The 16,216-nt window shown below is 35.8% G+C and overlaps 1 protein-coding gene across 3 annotated transcripts in view; it reads left to right on the forward strand.

Moving 5' to 3' along the window:
- The window catches only part of LOC118711147, a 78,498-nt gene that overhangs the window by 28,087 nt on the left and 34,195 nt on the right, over positions 1 to 16,216 (forward strand). For all 3 annotated transcript variants that reach the window (XM_045576557.1, XM_045576558.1, XM_036424111.2), the window contains exons 11-13: positions 997 to 1,103; positions 3,426 to 3,537; positions 6,723 to 6,822. In XM_045576557.1, coding sequence (XP_045432513.1) covers positions 997 to 1,103; positions 3,426 to 3,537; positions 6,723 to 6,822 — 319 coding nt within the window. The remainder of the gene's footprint in view (positions 1 to 996; positions 1,104 to 3,425; positions 3,538 to 6,722; positions 6,823 to 16,216) is intronic.

A 16,216-nucleotide genomic window follows, 5' to 3' on the forward strand; every position in this document is an offset into this window, starting at 1 on the left:
TTATTTCAAAAGTGCTTCATAGTATTCCATTATTGGCATATATCATGGTTTTACTTAATCATTACATCCTTGTTGGACATTTAGATTGTTTCCAATGGAGTATTTCTAAATTCTTGTCCCAAGTAGAAGAAAAAGTTTGATTGGAAGCTTAAATAGCACAATTAAAGCCACAAAAAATATTTTTCTAAAGTCAGAAATCAAGGTAAAATATAGTTGTAATTAATTATTTAGTTAATTTAGTTAGTGGAATGTTTAAATAACTTAGTGAATTGAGTGTTGACTCAAAAGTAGTTTTTAAAGGACGTATTTCTTACAATGAACTTTAAGTCTCAATTTGCTTTTGAGTTGTTGTTCTTTAGTTTTTGTCATTTGGTAATCAGGATGTGCCTTCAGAGTTGAGCCAGTTTCTTCTATAATTTAACCAGTACTTATAGGATCTATGCTAATTTTTGCAGTTAGAGCTTTGAGTTTCTTGAAACTGCCATATCTCCATAAAAAATAAAGCCACAATTGTGATTAAAACAGTTTTTATATATTTTTCTAACTTTTTACAGTGAAATTACATTTTTATTATAACCTTACCTCCCACCATTTATTTTTTAAATATATTTTTATTGATTTTAGGGAGGAAGAGAGAGAAAGTGAGAGATAGAAACATCAATGATGAGAGAGAATCATTGATTGGCTGCCTTCTGATGTACTGGGGATTGAGCCTGCAACCTGGGCATGTGCCCTTACCAGTAATCAAACTGTGACCTCCTCGTTCATAGGTCAATGCTCAACCACTGAGCCACACTGGCCGGGCTCCACCATTAATTTTTAAAGCTTCCACTTTACCTCTATGAAAGTTATTATTTCATTTAAGAAAATGCAACTTTAAATGTACTTGGAACTGAAAAGATAATTTCTGATCAGTAGTTATATGGTCCATTCTAGGGCATATTATTGTTGACATAGATGATATTGTTGTTTACAGTTGTAACCTTATGTCATCAGGTAAGCGCTTCTTATCACGATGGTTTCAGAGCAACTGCTGTCTGCCCAATTGGAGGGCCAAAAGCAATTAAAAAGGGAAGGAGAACAGCTGAGAGTATTTTGAAAAGGTTTGTACGTGAAACAAAAAGATGTGTTTTCTAGTCTAACTAAATTTAAAGCATGGCAGTGACCAAGTTATTTAACAGGAATCATTAAAATCGTATTATGGTCACTTAACATGTCCCCTGAAAGTATTTATATGTTCATTCAGCACATATACAGTAAGCAGCAGGTACAAAAAATAAGCCCTGCACCAACCATTTTACAGCTTAGTATTACAGATACCTAGAAACAGGTATTAGAAAAGTTTTATGGATGTTAAATTCTACTAGAAAACATACCTTTTTCCCCTTAACCTAAAGATTATGTTTAGAAAGTTAACATAATGCACACAGGCAATAGAGTCAGAAACAATTGACCCTTTCACAGGTCATATCGTACCTACAAGTGTTTGGCGTCAGGAAATAATTTAGTTTGTCCCAGAGAGTTCTCTTTTCTTAAAAAACAAAAACAAAAAATCCATATAAAAAAACTTAATTTAGCAACTTTTATAAAATTTTCTAATGCCTGAATCAAATAATTCACATCCTGTCCACAGGAGTAAAGCTCCCTACTATGTTATGCGTTTAAAGTATGTTATTGAGTTAATCAAGAGAATCTGGGTTAAAGATTCAAACCCCCGTCAGTAAAAATAAGTATTGGTGATAGATATAAAAAGGCAAATTAGTGCTAATTTCTTTTTTAATGAGAAGAAACTCATATAACCTTATTTCAATTCTTTATCAACAGTGATGATCATAAAATATTTTAAGGTGAAAAAAATTACATGAACAGGAAAAATAAATGAAAATAGCCCATAATCCCATCATTTGATAAAGGATCAAAGTGTTTTTTAAGTTAAAGACAACTACAATTTGAATTTTTAATTCTCTACATTGTCTGTGAATGAATGAATGAATTCTCTCTTTCAACTAACATTTGAATCACTTACTGCATGCCAATCATTTCTGGACCCTGACTATATATTGTAGTTGTGAGCAGACAGGATGGCTATCCTTGGAGTTTAGTATGTGGATAAACACTAAACTAATATCTGACAAATAAAGATTTGAAAAGTACTTTGAGTAAATAGTAAAGAGTGTTATAAAAAAGAATAATAGAACATAATTTAAATTTAGCAGGTAAGGAAGGCTTTACTAAGTGATGTTTAAACATATAAACCAAAAGGTAAGTACCTTTTTAGGTACTTAATAAAGCAATGAAAACATAGTTATATATCATGATATCTGACACATTATTCAGTAAATATTGCTGAATGAATGACTATTCCAAATGTCTTAAGACAAAGCAAACATTAAAACAAAAAAAGCATCAAACAAATTGTCAAAAGTCAAGTCAAAATCATAGTTCTATAAGTGAACATAAATGTTATAAATTGCTCAATCAAAAGATAGTCTCTTAGCCCAACTAGGGTAGCTCAGTGATTGAACGTCAGCCTATGATCCAGAAAGTCATGGATTCATTCCCAGTCAGGGAACATGCTCAGGTTGCAGGCTTCATCCCCAGTAGGGAGTGTTCAGGTGGCAGCTGGTCAGTGATTTTCTCTCATCATTGATGTTTCTATTTCTCTCTTCCTTCCTCTCTCTGAAACCAATAAAAATATATTTTTAAATGGTAGTCTCTTAGAATCCACTGAAATCAATATTCAACTAAGTGTTATAATACACAATAAAATTCATGTAGATGTGCTAAATAATATGGCATTGAGACATTTAGGTCAGAACTGCTAGGTACATTAATAAAAGTGGAGAGAAATACAATTGCTATGGAAGACTTTAACAGATCTTAGTATTTATCAAGTTAATTTAAAAAGAACACAGAGTATTAGGATAATATAATAGTGTTGAACTAATAGCTACAGATAGAACATTCTCCCCCAACAGACAAGTATGCACCTTGTTTCCAAGCATCCTCAGTGCCACCTTAATCCACTTCAGAAAGTAGACACTTTGCAGATCACAGCCTTTGACCCCATGTAATACAACAGATTAATAATAAAACTTGAAGCAACTGAACGCTAATCCTTCAGAAACTTAAAAAATACTTGCAGCTATAATTATTAGGTCAAAGAGAAAACTCTTAAATTTTAGACTGTTGAGAAAATTAGGACATTGAGGTCATAACATACCAAATGCTGTGATTTGAAGCTAAAGCTAATATTCAGGAATGGCGTGATACCCCAAATGCCCTAAATTGCTCCAGTCCTTCAACTATAATTGTTGAACATTCAAAATGGGTGATTTTTATCAAAAACCAAAAACTAAAGGAATGTTGGAGTTAATGTACCATAAATTCATGATTTTTTTTTTGTCACATATACTTTGCTTCAGGACTCGTCTTATGTTTGAAAAAGCTGGCTTAGAAGATTATAGTGAAGTTCACGTACAAATTTTAGGATCTGAAGAAACATATGGAGCACAAGCTAAAGCAAATTTAAATGGAGTAAGTAGAACAGCCCATATTTCTTAAGTTCCAATGTAAGTGAATGGTTTGTAATATTCTTAATCACTTACAGATGAAAGTATTTATTGTAAAGACTGACCTAAGGTTTAAAGGGTTGTGAACTTTGGGTTACTTCAATTTTATAGTATCTATTTTTTAAAATCTATGTTATACAACAAGCTGGTTATTCAGTTTGAATTTTCTATTTGCCTACTGCAAAATTCGCCCTATTTTTCTTTCTTATCATTTAATATTTGAGTTACGTGTAGGCTTTTGGATGTCACAAATACGGTTTTCTTCAAAAGTGTTTAAAGAGCTATGAAATTTAAATTTCTAACTTCTGATGAGTTCTTAATACATATGTTGTTCTTTAGCAGCAAAAACAGAAATAAGATTTATTTCATTCTTTTTTTAATATATTTTTTAATTAAATTATTATTTTTGTACGTATACCAATGCCCCCCGTCCCGTACATACCTTCCCTCCCCAGAGTTTTGTGTCCATTGGTTGTACTTATATGCATGTATACAAGTCCTTCGGTTGATCTCTTATCTCCCTCAGATCTCCCCAAATTTATTTTATTCTTACAGGAAATTCTCTAGAAAGGTATAAGAGACTCAGAATTGTTTTTTGGCAGACATTAAAAAATTCAATATATAATATATGTCAAATCTATTGTGACCACCTTTAAAAATCAATTTCATTAATCTACTTCAAGGCATTTTGAGATTATTTTTAAAATATGAATTCTTATCAATGTCTCATTAAATTCTGGATAATTAATTTGACTTTATCCGAATAGTTGTTTTTTTTCCTCTATCATATACGTATTTAATTCTAACAGCATTATTATGGGTGTATCTTATATAACTTTCTACTTACATCTTTAACCATTTTGAATAATTTTTAGGAATTTTCAGCCTCAACAGCCATAATCACAAAGGTTTGGCCATTTTATTATTCTAGATTATTTGTAGATTTTTTTTTTGGCCATTTGTTATTGCTTTCACTTAAGCGTTAATCAAAGATGGGAAAATGTATGGGAAAGAACAGTAACAATCACACCAATTGAAAGGTTAATATGTGCCAGGCACCGTTCTATTATATTAATAAATTCTTTACTGTGGTCACAGCTATCACAACACCCTTTTAGGTACGTGTTGATATTTTCATTTTCTGAATGCGGAAACTCAGGCACAGAGAGGTTGAGTGATTTGCTTGTGATTAGAGTGCTAAAGAGGAGGAACAGGACCCCATTTGACCCTCCTACAGTCCCCTAGCATTTGCACTTCTAACCCTAGGAGCAAGAGTTTCTTTCCAATGTAGAGTTAATTAAAAAGATCTAAACCCTTTGTAACTGAATTATTAAGGCTTGAGTAAATATAACAAGATAATTCATTATATTTTAGCAAAGAAAAATAATATTTTTATATATTAGTCTTAGGCATATTAAATATTGATAATTCAGGTGTTTGTGTCAGAGCTTTATTAAGACTCTTTCTTGTTTAGGAATTTTCTCTTCTATCAATATATAAAACAGTGAGCTCAACAAAACATTGGGTAAATATTTTATTTTGGAGAAAGAATTGTTGGTTGCATAATTTTTGCAGCCTGTTTTCATTTTGTTGTATAAAACCCCCAAATGCCAAGAACTCCTGTGTTTTATTTTGTAGACTAGTGTGTGGTAAGGTCAGGATATAAACTTAGGGGCTATTTAGAATTATATGAGAAATTTTAGATGCTTGATAAAACTCAGAAACAAGAACCAGGTGTCAAAGTGTAGATATTTTTTATTGTACACAGAAATGTGTGCTCTATTAGTTGCTAGGTGGTTTAATTGCCAAATTTTTTAATTGCCATATTTAATTGACTGAATTAGATTGAGTGAATGTAGAACATAAAATAGAAGGTTTTTGTGAAAGCCAACTTTAGTCTGTTGTTTGAAAGGGACTCTTCATTAAAGCTTGTTTGAAAACAGTACATAATGTCTATTTTTCATAATGTACCCATGGACCTGTATTTATCATAGTCACATAATTAAATAGATTCATTAATTTGGTTTTAGAGGGAGAGATTGACAGTACATATAATGGAAAAAGTAGAAGGTAATTATTGGTCTTATTAAAATAATTATAGCTCATATTTGTACTTGAATAAGTGTTTCACATCTAATGCCACATTATTTTATATTGCTGACTCTATGAAGTAGTTAGAAAGCTGATAGAATCTTCATTTTACTGGAAAGTAAAATAAAATTATAGAGACATGTATTGATAATTAAGGACAAGCAGATCTTCAGAATAAGAAGCAGAACTAGACCTTAGAATTTTACTCTTTCCAGTGAATTTCTAAATCACCACACATTTCAAAGAAGGTGATGCTGAATTCTTAAAATTTTTAAATGACATTTTTATTTATATACTTTTATAGTTAATTCTGTTTCCAAGTAGGATAATTGATTAATGCTATGAACTACCCAAATATTATAGGTCATCTTTGATCAAATATTCTTCAGGTGCTATAGCAATTTTACACATAAAATTTAAAATCATCTGTCATATGAAAAAGTAATGGGCAGTGAGGCTCAGTGGGTTGGAGCATCATTCCATGCACTGAAAGGTCACAGGTTCTATTCCTACTCAGGGCACATATTCAGGTTGTGGGTTTCATTCCCAGTTGGGGTATATATGAGAAGCAACTGATACATGTTTCTCTCTTGAATCAATGTTTCTCTCTTTCTCTTTAAAATCAATAAAAAACATATCTTCATGTGAAGATTAAAAAAACAACTAAGAAACTATCACCCTTTTAAGAAAAAATGTAATGAGCATCAATTAAATAAAAGAAAGCATAAATGGAAAAAACAACAACGGCATTTTACAAATACAATTTTAGGAAATTTCCAACCTATTGTATTTTTTTACTATGTGTCAAGTTAAGTTCCTAAGATAAAATAATTATTATTAATATATAGGGGACTAAGAGTTTTATCATCTATCTTTAATAAGATGTTTATTTTGCAAACATGTGTGACATAAACTTATAATAATAAATTTCTTATAGTAAACATGCATACCAGAAATATTTATATAGCCCAGAAAAAAAATCTTCTCTTATGGTCTGCAAATACAGATTGTGCCTTATTTTGACCTCTGCAGTTGTTCATTTCTACTCTTTGTCAACAGGGTCCTCGAGAAGTAGTTCTTTGGCTTTCGGTACATCATAAAGAGAAGAAGGCACTGGAAATTTTTTCAAGAGAAATTGCACCAGCAGGCACTGGGATGGGTAAGCATATATATGCTTATAGTTGCAGTTCTGAGTATCCCTTACTTTCTAATCACATCATCAATTATAATATTCATTAATTAGACTTCTGAATATGCATAATAGTGGATTTAGGTGATGATCCCAGTCAAAGCAACCTGGTAAAGTTTATTATAGGTTTAAATGTGCCTATGTCACCACCCCATCCTGGGTTCCAGTTTCCCTACATTAGGATCCTTTTTCCCCCGGCATGGATTCCTCTGGTGCCCTCTGAACAGGTCCCATGCTGCCCTGTGCCACTCCACCCCCAGCCCCAACCACACAATGCCCTTTTCCTCGGTGCCCTGGCTTTTCCCTCACAGCTGAAATTGACCTGCCACCTCCGCAGGACAGGGCCTCTCAAGGCTTTAGATTTGCTAATCCAGTGAATTTATCCTATCATGGGGATGTAACTTTTGAAAGGCCATGAATTCCCACATTGCACATATGGAGAAATGTGGCTTAGGGAGGGAAGTAGGTAAAATGAGAGAAGGCAGATGCCCTCCTTTGACTCCTAAATAGAGAAGTAAAATTTTCTAGTAATATTAGTGTCATGGGGAAGAGTTCTGTTCCTTTTCTACTATCATCCTTTTCCTCTAACCACGATGAGAAATGGAGGGTGAAATTGAATATTGGCAATGCAAGACTTACATTTTAAAATTAATACAAAACAAAAGTGAACAAGTGGGACTACCTTAAACAAAACTACTTCTGCACAGCAAAACAACCAACCAATAATATGAGAAGGCAACCTATGAAATGGGAAATCTTTGCAAACCATATATCTTATTATACAATGAACAGCAAAAATAAAAAAATCTAATTTAAAAATAGGCTGAGGAATAGACATTTTTTCCAAAGAAAACATACAAATGGCCAAAAAGTACATGAAAAAATTGCTGAATATCACTCATCATGAGGAAAATGCAAATCAAACCACAGTAAGTTGTTACCTCACACTTGTTAGAATTATCTGAAAAAGAGAGAAAATGAGATAAATGCTCCTCAAGAAAGGAGATTGGGAGAAGGAGAGAGACAAAGACAGACAAAAAGCAAGAAAAGGAAGGCGGGGAGAAAGAAGAAGAAGGATTGGGTAAAAAATGTGGACATATTTAAGCTGTAAAATAATACACATGAGCAAAATGCAAAGTGATCTTAATGAAATATTTGTACAGAATATATATATAATCTAAGAGACTTTATGTCTCAGACTGCATATTGCTCATCACTTTACTTTTTAGTCATGATTTGAAATTGCAGTTTTGAACATATGAACTGCATAGACTGATACTCCCTCTATAGTTTCCATTCATCTTCAGGTTTGAGAGACATAAAATCCATAATGTGTTTCACTATTCTTTTTAGTTTGTGATGCAGCTAAAAAACAGTTTCTAAATGTTACTGAATTTGGGAAGGAATTTAGGGATTCTGGGTACTATTAAATATCCTCATTCTAGGACAAATTTTTTGTTAAGGATTCTTCTAATGGTACAATCACAGCACAGAGGCACAGCGTGGAGCAGCTTGACACAGTTTTACATCCTGCATAATGAGTTGCCAGCTTTCTGCTTTCGGTCAGTATCTGTGCTTTTGCTGCTCCAAGCCCCACTTCCCCAGGAATACAGTCCTACGTTGCAGATTGCAGCACCCCACTTCTAGGTGTCTAATTCTATATAGGTCCAGGTTCTTGATCTCAAACAGAACTCAAGCCAGTTTAAATAGAAAGAGACTTATTGAAAGTTATTAGGTGTCTCCCAGAATCTTAGGAGAACCATAGAACCAGTTTGGATACTACTTAGTCAACACACACACACACACACACACACACACACACACACACACACACACACAGAGATTGAGCCTGCTGTATCAGGCAGGTAGGTTCTGTGTGTCAGAGTCCACCTTAGTTGTCTCCGAAGAACACAGGACTCTACCACCCTGTTCTCCAGCAGATACCAACTCCCTGCATGCAATGCCCACCTCTCATTGGTCATTCCTCACCCAAGTCCTGATGAGAAGCCTTTGCTTCCCGGGAACTTGGGCCACATGCCAGCACCCTAGCTACAAGAAGACTGTTGGAAATGTTGGAGTTAGAATGGGTGAGGGTGAGCCGACCTGCAGGATTGGCCATAGTTCCCTGCTTTCTTACAATTTCATTGTGAGACTTTAGGCAAGGTGCTTACCCCTCTCTAACTAATTTGTTTTCCTAATACCTAACATGAGGATTTTGGGCCTCACGGGTTCCAAGAGTCTTTACAGTAATGCAAATCTGCATCTGCACTAGTTACAATTCTGGCTTCCAGTGATGGAATCCTTATAATAACTAGCAAAAGTAAATCAAAGGGATTTATTGACTCAAAACTTAATTGTGGGAAGAACAGGGATGAAGCTGGCATTAGCAGTGTAGGTCTGTCTGTCTGTCTGTCTCAGTTGGCCTCTCACTGTCTCCCCTCTCTGCTTTGTGTAAACACCAGCTTCTCCATGAAGCTAGAGCAGCAGCTCCTGACCACTCCAAAGCTCATATCTGAGATCAGAGAGGAAAAGAGTTCTTTCCCAGACTCAGTTTTGAAGGTCTCAAGAAGGACTCTTTCAGGAAAGCTTGGCTTATGTGCTTTCTCTTGTGGGCAGAGGCGTGGAGCAAGAATTTAAACTCTTGGCCGGCGAGTTTGACATGTTTGCCGAGTCTTTAACCAGAGAAGGGGTCCCATAGGTGTGGCCACAAGAGAATTGGTTTGAGCAGTCAGCCACTCCAGTCTGTGACTAGTGCAGATTCTAAGATATGGGGTTTGTTCATTTGTTTTCAGGCTTTCATTTTTCTAATCTCAATGTTGTAGAGGATTTAGTAGATGATACAAGCACCATATAAATTGAGCAACTGCGATCAGTGAGTTCAAAATTTCATTATAGAGATAAAGCAAATAAGAGGCATATGAAGATTTTACCATAACAAACAATATAATCCTTTCAGGGAAAGATTTTAAATCTAAAAGCAGCTGAATTGGAACTTGAAGGGACGCAGTGGTTTAACAGTTTTGCCAGGCATTTTCCCCCAAATTGTATTCCCAGACCAAATCATATTTGGCTTAAAAGATCATTGGTAAAATATAACATTAATATTTTTTTTCTTGAACTTTTGGCCTTCCCTTTTTTTTTTTTTTTTTTCCCAGATGTTGACTGTGTTGGTATATAACGTACAGTGGAAAGTACATTATTATACTGAAATGTATTTTGTCTTTAGCAATCAATATGATTTTATACTTTATGAACATAACTTGTATAACAGAGAGAAAATCTACCATTTTCTCCTTGAATCAAAGAATAGGTGGCTCATCTTAAAATTTATGTGGAATGCAGATAGTGTTTTGAATATTAGGTTCCATTGTATTGGCAATTAGATCATGGGAAATGAGTGAAAAGTTCCAGCTGATCAATGTGATGGTCTTTGGTTCATCATACAAATGAATTTCCTGGTTTTATTATCTGAAGCACATGCATATTAAGTAGAAAAAACTAATTGCAGTAAATCCTGGCAGTAATCTGGATATTTCAATAATGTCTCATTGTTATTTCTGATTTACTTGTAACACTGTTACGTAAGGGTCTTATTTTTAAATTGTTTTAGTCTTGTTGGCCTCTCTTTCTGATGATTAATTTAGAATGATTAAATCAGATTTTGTTTAATTATATTTTATACTTACGTGTCATGTCAAAGCTCTTAAGTGTATTTTGTGCCTTTTTTTCTCGTGGGCAATCCATGTAGATGTACCAGTAAGTGGTTTGTGCATATTCTGATTAACTATTTCTTGCTTCAAATTTCTATTGCAATAGACAATGAGCATTTTATACTCCTTACTTTCTTGGCTGTAAACCAGCTTCTCCACGAAGCTGGAGCAACAGCCTCTGACAGCTCCAAGGCTCACACCCAAACCACCCTGAGATCAGAGAGGAGAAGAGCTCCTCATTCCCGGACTGTTTTGAAGGCCCAAAAAGACAGCCTGACCACCCTATTTAAGATTGCCTAAACATATCCTGTCCCCCTTCCCCGCTTTATTTTTCTTGAGGGAGCTCATCTCTATATGACCTACTTTTTAAAAATTGAATTACAACTGACATACAATATTATATTAATGTTAGGTTTACAACATAGTCATTAGACATTTACATAGCTTACAAAGTGATCACTGATCACTCCTTGCTTTCTAAAATAGGATATACGCTTATGTTCAACGAACGCATGAATGAACTAGGTGCAAAGGACAGCAATTCCAATAAATGCAATGTAACTAATGACTAAGTTATGCATTTATGCCCCCTTTTTTCATTGTAGGGCAGACTACAGATGTTTAGGAGGCTGAATTTACAGGGCTGAACTGGATTTAGAAATAAGGGAGGGGTGTCAAGGATCATTCTGGGATCTGGCTGGGACCCCTGAGTGGGTGATGGTTACCACTCACAGGAGAAGAGACTATGGGGGAAGAAGTAGGTGTGGGCACTATCCAGTAGGGTGCCACTGTGGAGACATCAATATATAGATACTAATTTCATATCAACTGTTTACTAAAGAGACTCCTTCCAAATAGGCTTAGAAGGATCTGCCAGAGGCTTTTAAAACTTCAAGGAAAGAAAGTATTAAAAAAGGATGCAATAGCCATGGTGTCACACGCTACAAAGAGTTCGTATAAGATAAAAACAAAACCAAAAGTTCCCATTTGATTTTGCAGTAAGGATGCTACTGATGACCTTGGCAAAAACACTTTCAAACAAGTGGCTGGGGCTGAATCTAGATGCAGCAACTTGAAGAATATCTTGCTTTTATCATGAGAAAAGTAGTTGGTGTGAATAAATAGCTCTTTCGTATGAAAATGTTATGCTTGAATATGGAGTTGAGTAAAGATAAAGAGAGGGCCAAAACCGGTTTGGCTCAGTGGATAGAGCATCGGTCTGGGGACTGAAAGGTCCCAGGTTCGATTCCGGTCAAGGGCATGTACATTAATTGCGGGCACATCCCCAGTAGGGGGTGTGCAGGAGGCAGCTGGTCAATGTTTCTCTCTCATTGACGTTTCTAGCTCTCTATTCCTCTCCCTTCCTCTCTGTGGAAAATTAATAAAATATATTTTTAAAAAAAAAGATAAAGAGAGGACTGTCACAACTGAAGTAGCACTTCTCCTAGTCACTCTCTCATCTGTTACCCTCCTTCTTTTTATCAACCACTGGCTGCAATTACATTATTTATTGGTCATGTCTTTTTCAACCACTGGCTGCAATTACATTATTTATTGGTCATCTAACATGTAAGCTCTCCAAGGAGGACAAGTGATCGTTACCATTCACTATCAACTCTCCAATACCAAGAGTCTCACCTGGCTCATAGGGGATGCTCAATACATTTATGTTCAATGAAGGCATGAATGAACTAGGTACAAAGGACAGCAAAGTAGAACTGGGTGAATGTATCACTCAGCCAAACCCTCACTTAAAGGGAACCAAATGGGTACCTTGAAATATTTTTTTTCCTTTGTCATTATTTGAATGCAAATTTTAAGTCCTTATTCTTTAATATGATAGCTAATTCTTATAATAAAATAATCTTGTATAATGCATTATTCTGATATGAATTAGCAAATTTTTCTTAAGATGAGAGTCAAGATTCTAGAAAAAAAAAGCAGAAATGGATGTTGAACAAATATATATATATAAAATCAGTGCCAAGTTTGCATAGACCATAACTAGCTTATGTATATTTTTAGTGGCTGATAATACTGTAAATATTAATTTGACACTTTTATTTTGATTTATTTCTATGTCTTTTATTTGTGAACAATCATAAAATCTCATGTGGCCCAGATAGCCAGGAGTATGCAATGGGGATTTACTGTTAGGAATTTAAGCAGAATTCAATAACTATAAAGTATTTCTCTAATAGAAGAATAAGACAAACCCTCTCTTGACCTTAAAATGACCGGAGTTTGACACCAAAATGACAGCTGGTTAAAGCAGCTTGACATTTCAAAGTGCTTAAGTATATATAAATATTATGACCAATCTCATAAGTATGTTGGAAAACACTTTAAGAAAGGTCCTTGGTTTAACAGTTTGCTATATCTTGGTTTTATCCTCTGAATTTAGAAGAAATAGGATAATTAAAGACATGTAGTTGAACTCAACAGAACCAAGATCAGAGGTTAATACTGTGAATGCATATTACCATGTTGTGCATAAACCTCTGGCTCAGATCCTTGTAGTTTGATGGCATGACAGATACCGCTCCAAATTAATTTTGTGTCAGTAGTAATAGCATGTAGAAAATCCATCACTAAAATTTTGTTTTGCCACTTCCTTTTCTGTAACAGACCATGTTGGGGCAGAGGGAACTCTCAGAAATCAAAGTAGGTCATGGACAGGTCATTTCTATACTCTGGTCTCATAGGAGTCAAAGGGCATATCTACTATCAAGTCTCTACTCCTGAAAATTCTCTTGACTTTTTTTTTTAAACTTCATTCAAGCTACTGCTTATCCTAAACATGTATCACTCAGAAGGGCTAAACCAGGCTCAGTTTTGAAGGTCCCAAGAAGGGCTCTTTCAGGCAATCTTGGCTTGTGTGCCTGCCCTTGTGGGCAGGGGAACAGAGCTATTGGAGTTTCTGTGCAGCTCTCTGTGGGCAAGAAAAACTTGGGATGACCCAAGTGAAAAGAATAGGAAGCAAGATTAATAAACAAAAGTCACAGTGATGAAGTTTGTTATTAAACAGAACAGATTAAAATTATCGGCCGCACAGAGTTCAAGCTTTCCCATGAGGCTTGCAACATTTCTAAAAGGCATTAACATCAATTAGTGAAGAATTAATTCAGGAACGTGGAGGTTGAGTGGGGACATGTCCTCTGCGTGTGAGTGTAGATCTGGGGAGCAGAGAAAAGGCTGTGCCAGTCTCCTGCAGGTACGTGGTTGGCGTAGATTGAGGTTAATGATTTTATTTCTGATTTTTTTAACTTAAATATTTTTTATTGATTTCAGAGAGGAAAGGAGAGGCAGAGAGAGAGATAGAAACATCCATCAATAATGAAAGAGAATCATTATTGCCTTCCTCTTGCATGTTCCACACTGGGGATTGAGCCCACAACCCAGGTATATGCCCTGACTGGAAATCAAATGGCAACCCCCTAGTTCACAGGTCAGTGCTCAACCACTGAGCAACACTGGCTTGGCTATTTTTTAATTTTTAAAAAATAGTACATGCACATGGTACAGAATTCAGACACTGCAACAAAATGAAATGAAAATTAAGTCAGCTTCTCACTTCAACTCCCAGTCCCCAATTCATTCTGAAGAGTCAGTACTTTTTGTAAGTCCTTCTATGCTCTGTGCATAGACAGGCATTTATATACAACTTTCCCCCCCAACACAAACAGTAGTATCATATGCAACATCTCCATTTTATGCATAGATAGCATGCAAGTCATATTATTCTAAACCTTGTTTTTTCAACCTAACAGATTATAGTTTCATTCCTTTTACTTTCCTCAATTTCTTTCAACAGCCACATTATATTCTGTCCTATATTGTGAAAATTACCTGTGATGGACATTTAAGTTGTTTCAAGTCCTTTGGTTCTATAAACCATCATTCAAAAGCCCTGAAAATCACCCTGACACTCTTCTCTCTCTCTCTCTCTCTCTCTCTCTCTCTCTCTCTCTCTCTCTCTCTCTCTCTCTCTCTCTCTCTCTCTCTCTCCCTCTCTCTCTCCCCCCACACCCAGTGTGTGGCCAAGATTCTGTGCAACATATGGTGTGCATCTGTCCCTCTTGCCACCTCCACTGCCATACCCCAGCCACTTCTGACGTGGCTCACTGCATTAGCTTCTCACTGGTCTCCCTGACTTCACTCTTGCCCCCTTCAAGTAAGTCTTCACATGCAAGGAATGTGAGCTGTTCTCATCATAAGAGAAAGGCAAACTACAATGAAATGCCATTTTCTACCTATCCGATTGTCAATTTTCAAAAAAATTTGATAATATAGTGCTTTTGTAAGGGCTGTAGGATTATAGGCACCCATGCATTACTGGTGGGCATATAAATTAATTCACTCAGTTTGGAGAGCAATTTGGCAATATCTATCAAAAATTAAAATTATGTAGAGCCTCTATGATCCACCTGTCTCTTTCAGGGAATCCATCCTTCAGATATCTTACAGAAGGGCAAAATTATATACATGATTTAAAATAAACATGATTTAAGCCTGGCCAGTGTTGCTCAGTAGTTGAGCATCAACCAAGGGACCAAGAGGTCTCTGGTTTGATTCCTGGTCAGGGCACATGCCCAGGTTGTGGGCTTGATCCCCAGTAGGGGGCGTGCAGAAGGCAGCCAATTGATGTCTCTCTCTCTCATTGATGCTTCTATCTCTCTACCCTCTCCTTTCTTCTCTCTCTAAAATCAATTTAAAAACCCCCAAACAGTTAAGCTTTAGCTGGTTTTCCTCAGTGGATAGAGCTTCAGCCCATGGACAGAAGGGTCCAGGGTTCACTTCCAGTCAAGGGTACGTACCTTGGTTGTAGGCTCCCCAGCCCTGATCGGGGTGCTTTTGGGAGGCAACCAATTGATGTGTTTCTTTCTGTCTCTCCCTCTCCCTTCTACTCTTTCTAGAAATAAATGGAAACATATTATCAGGTGAGGACTAACAACAACAACAAAAAAAAACACACAGTGAAACATGATTTAAATTAAACAATGGCATATCTGTACAATTGAACATTACGCAGCTTTTGTGAGCTGATATGAAAAATGTTACAAGATAGTTAAGGGACTAAACAAAATACAAAACAACATGTATGCCACAATTTTTGTTAAGAAAGAAAGAAAATTGTGTTTTGTTCTGGGACAGAAAGCTGGGTGGTTATAGGATAGCTGTGAGAGGAAGATGATAATGTATATACCTTTTCATTGAACTTAATATTTAATTTATACATTGAGGAGAAAAAACATTGTTTTTAAAGAGTGATATTGCCTAGCCGATGTGGCTCCATGGTTGAGCATGGACCCAGGAACCAAGAAGTCACTGATTTGATTCCTAGTCAGGGCACGTGTGCAAGTTTCAGGTTCCATCCCCAGTAGGGGGCGTGCAGGAGACAGCTGATTGATACTGTTCCTCTCTCATCAGTGTTTCTATACCTCTCCCCCTCTCTCTACCTAAAAAAAAATCGTATTTAAAAAAATAAATAATGATCTTTACAAAGTCAAAATATGGGCATATGGCTTCTCTGTTTAGCATCCTTCTGTGACTCCCTTGCATTAAGGAGAAAACCGAATCCAGGACCACATGCCCCCACTTGGGCCAGCTTTTGTCTGTCTCCCCAGAGTCTCTTGGGGACTTCTTTCTTGTTC

Source organism: Pipistrellus kuhlii, unplaced genomic scaffold, assembly GCF_014108245.1.
Source record: "Pipistrellus kuhlii isolate mPipKuh1 unplaced genomic scaffold, mPipKuh1.p scaffold_m20_p_8, whole genome shotgun sequence".
NCBI lineage: Eukaryota > Metazoa > Chordata > Mammalia > Chiroptera > Vespertilionidae > Pipistrellus > Pipistrellus kuhlii.